The following is a 2,497-nucleotide window of genomic DNA, read 5'->3' as shown; positions in this document are numbered from 1 at the left end:
ACACAGACCTGTAGAGCAGGTGTGGAGGTGGGCCATGAAAATGGTCAGAGGGCTGGAGAACCTCCTGCAAAGAAAAGCAGGGATACTTGAAGTTGTTCAGCCTAGAGAAGACAATGCTTCTGGAAGACCTTCTTGGGGCATTTCAAACTATAAAGGGAGGGCTTATAAGAAAAGCAGAGAGAGATAAACATATTTACTATGGCCTTTCAAGATGAAAGAGCGTAAGTTTAGGTTAGACATTAGGAAGAAATTCTTCACTGTGAGGGGGGTGAGGCACTGGAAAAGGTCATCTAGAGAAGGTGTGGATGCCCCATCCTTGGATCTTCCCCCTCTGTCAGTTTGTAGGCAACACCAAGCTGGGTGTGAGTGTTGATGTGCTGGAGGGTAGGAAGGCTCTGCAGAGGGATCAATGGACTGAGGCCGATTGGATGAAGTTCAACAAGGCCAAGGGCTGAGTCCTGCCCTGCAGTCACAAAAACCCCATACAGTGGTAGACAGCAACTGAACACGAGCCAGCAGTGCCCAGGTGGCCGAGAAGGCCAATGGCACCTGGCCCGTATCAGAGATAGAGGGGCCAGCAGGTGCAGGGCAGTGATTGTCCCCCTGTACTCGGCACTGGTGGGGCCACACCTCGAGTGCTGTGTTCAGTTCTGGGACACTCACTGCAAGAAAGACACCGAGGTGCTGGAGGGAGTCCAGAGAAGGGGAGGGAACTGTTGAAGGATATGGAGCATGGGTCTGATGAGCAGCTGCCAAAGGAGATGGGGTTGTTCCAATTGATGTGTTCCAATTACTGTGGTTCAGAGGGCTTCCGGAGGAGAAGGACAAACAAGAACTGAACTTCCCCCATTTCATCAAGTCTCTCACATTCCAATGGACTTTTGAATGAGAGCAATGAGATGTCTGACTGTAGGAACATCAAAACTAAAATAAAATAGTTTATGAGTTTTGATCCCTGAGCATTATATTGATCATCTCCCAGTTTCTTGGAACGGATTGTTGCACAAGACTCCTGTGCAAGGTATAAATGGAGGCAGGTGAGATGCCCTTCACAAACAGCAGCCCTGCACGGGAGGAATCGCCCTCAGCTCTCCCCAGCCCTGCAGCTGACATCAAGGTGAGAGGCACACTTTGTGCAGGAGAACTGGAAGGGTTTCTTGGGCAGCTGCTGTGCAATGCAGGGGAAGGGAAGGAGGCTTCGGTGCTGGGTGAGAGCTGCAGCACATCCGTGAGGGTCTGCTGTCTGCATGTGCAGAGACTGAGCCCATCTTTCAGGGGATGAGGAGATGGCTGCTGCAGGACAGACAGACCTTACCAAGGGAGAGGGTGGACGGGGCCAGCGATGCACAATTGTGAGGGGTGAATGTGAGAGTATTTTACAACTTACACTTGGGCATACACCTAAACCAACACACACAACTACTTCAAACTGGGCAGTTGTGGGCACATATGTAAGTTTAAGTTTTCCCTCCAAACTGAAATTTCTATGTCATGCCCTCACTCCTTTCCAGCTGCTGCTATGTTTATCCTCTGCTAAAAATGTTCTACTTTTCCTTTTCTCCACCACGCTTCCCATCATTTTGTGCCTGGTGTCTAAAGGCTTCTTAGAAGCATTGCTTGTTTTCTGTCTTCCTTTCATGCAGGCTGTCATCCAGCTCCTGCAGCAAGGAATCCACACTCCAGAAGTCCCACTGAGATGGGAAAAATCATTGTTTATGAGCATGCCAACTTCCAGGGTTTGTCCAAAGAATTCCACACCAACATTTCCAATCTAAAAGATGCTGATTGGAATGATATTGTCTCCTCAAGTCATTGGCCAGCCCTGGGTGGCTTATGAGCATGTCAACTATGGAGGCCAATTTCTGGTATTTGAGGAGGGAGATCATAACTTTGTTGGTGAAGATATGAATGATAAGATCAGTTCTCTGCAGGTGATCACTGAAGATCTGCACAATCCCCAGATCACTCTCTATGAACATGTTGATTATCAAGGGAAGAGCAGGATAATAAGAAAAACAACCAATCTGGCTGCAGGACATGACAATGACATCATGTCTTCCCACAAAGTCCAGAGAGGTGCCTGGCTGCTGTGTGAGCACAGTGATGGAAGTGGATTTCAGTACATAGCACGAGAACATGAACACCTTCCAAATTACAAAGCAATCAAGTTCAATGACAAGCTTTCCTTCCTGCGTCCCCTTCGCCCCGGTTGTGGCTGTTAGAGTGCAGATCCTGCAATGCTGAGAAAAGAGGCAGCCCCAGCAAGAAATGTGAGACCTTGTTCTCTGCCTCTGCTTGTGTTGCCTTTTCCCCCAGTGTGGCAGGACCACTGAATGTGAGGACCACTCTGCCGTGCTGCACTGCAGATCTGTGCATCTCTATCCTGCCCTGCACTCTTGTTGTGCTCCACAAATGCAAGAATCCTCATGCTTGATGGTAGGAAAGGGTGCCCAAGCTAAAAGGCACGCCAGATGTGTGAAACCTCTTGTACCCTCTG

The 2,497-nt window shown here is 49.0% G+C and overlaps 1 protein-coding gene across 1 annotated transcript; it reads left to right on the top strand.

Annotated features, from left to right (window-relative positions):
- Positions 1-1,696: 1,696 nt before the first annotated feature.
- LOC138117422 (epidermal differentiation-specific protein-like) lies at positions 1,697-2,222 on the top strand. The gene is given in 2 exon segments (XM_069027711.1): positions 1,697-1,806; positions 1,808-2,222. Coding segments are annotated over 2 exon segments (525 nt in total).
- Positions 2,223-2,497: the final 275 nt, after the last annotated feature.

This window comes from Aphelocoma coerulescens, chromosome 1, assembly GCF_041296385.1.
Source record: "Aphelocoma coerulescens isolate FSJ_1873_10779 chromosome 1, UR_Acoe_1.0, whole genome shotgun sequence".
NCBI classification, from domain to species: domain Eukaryota; kingdom Metazoa; phylum Chordata; class Aves; order Passeriformes; family Corvidae; genus Aphelocoma; species Aphelocoma coerulescens.
This window is presented reverse-complemented; position numbering and strand designations above follow the sequence as displayed.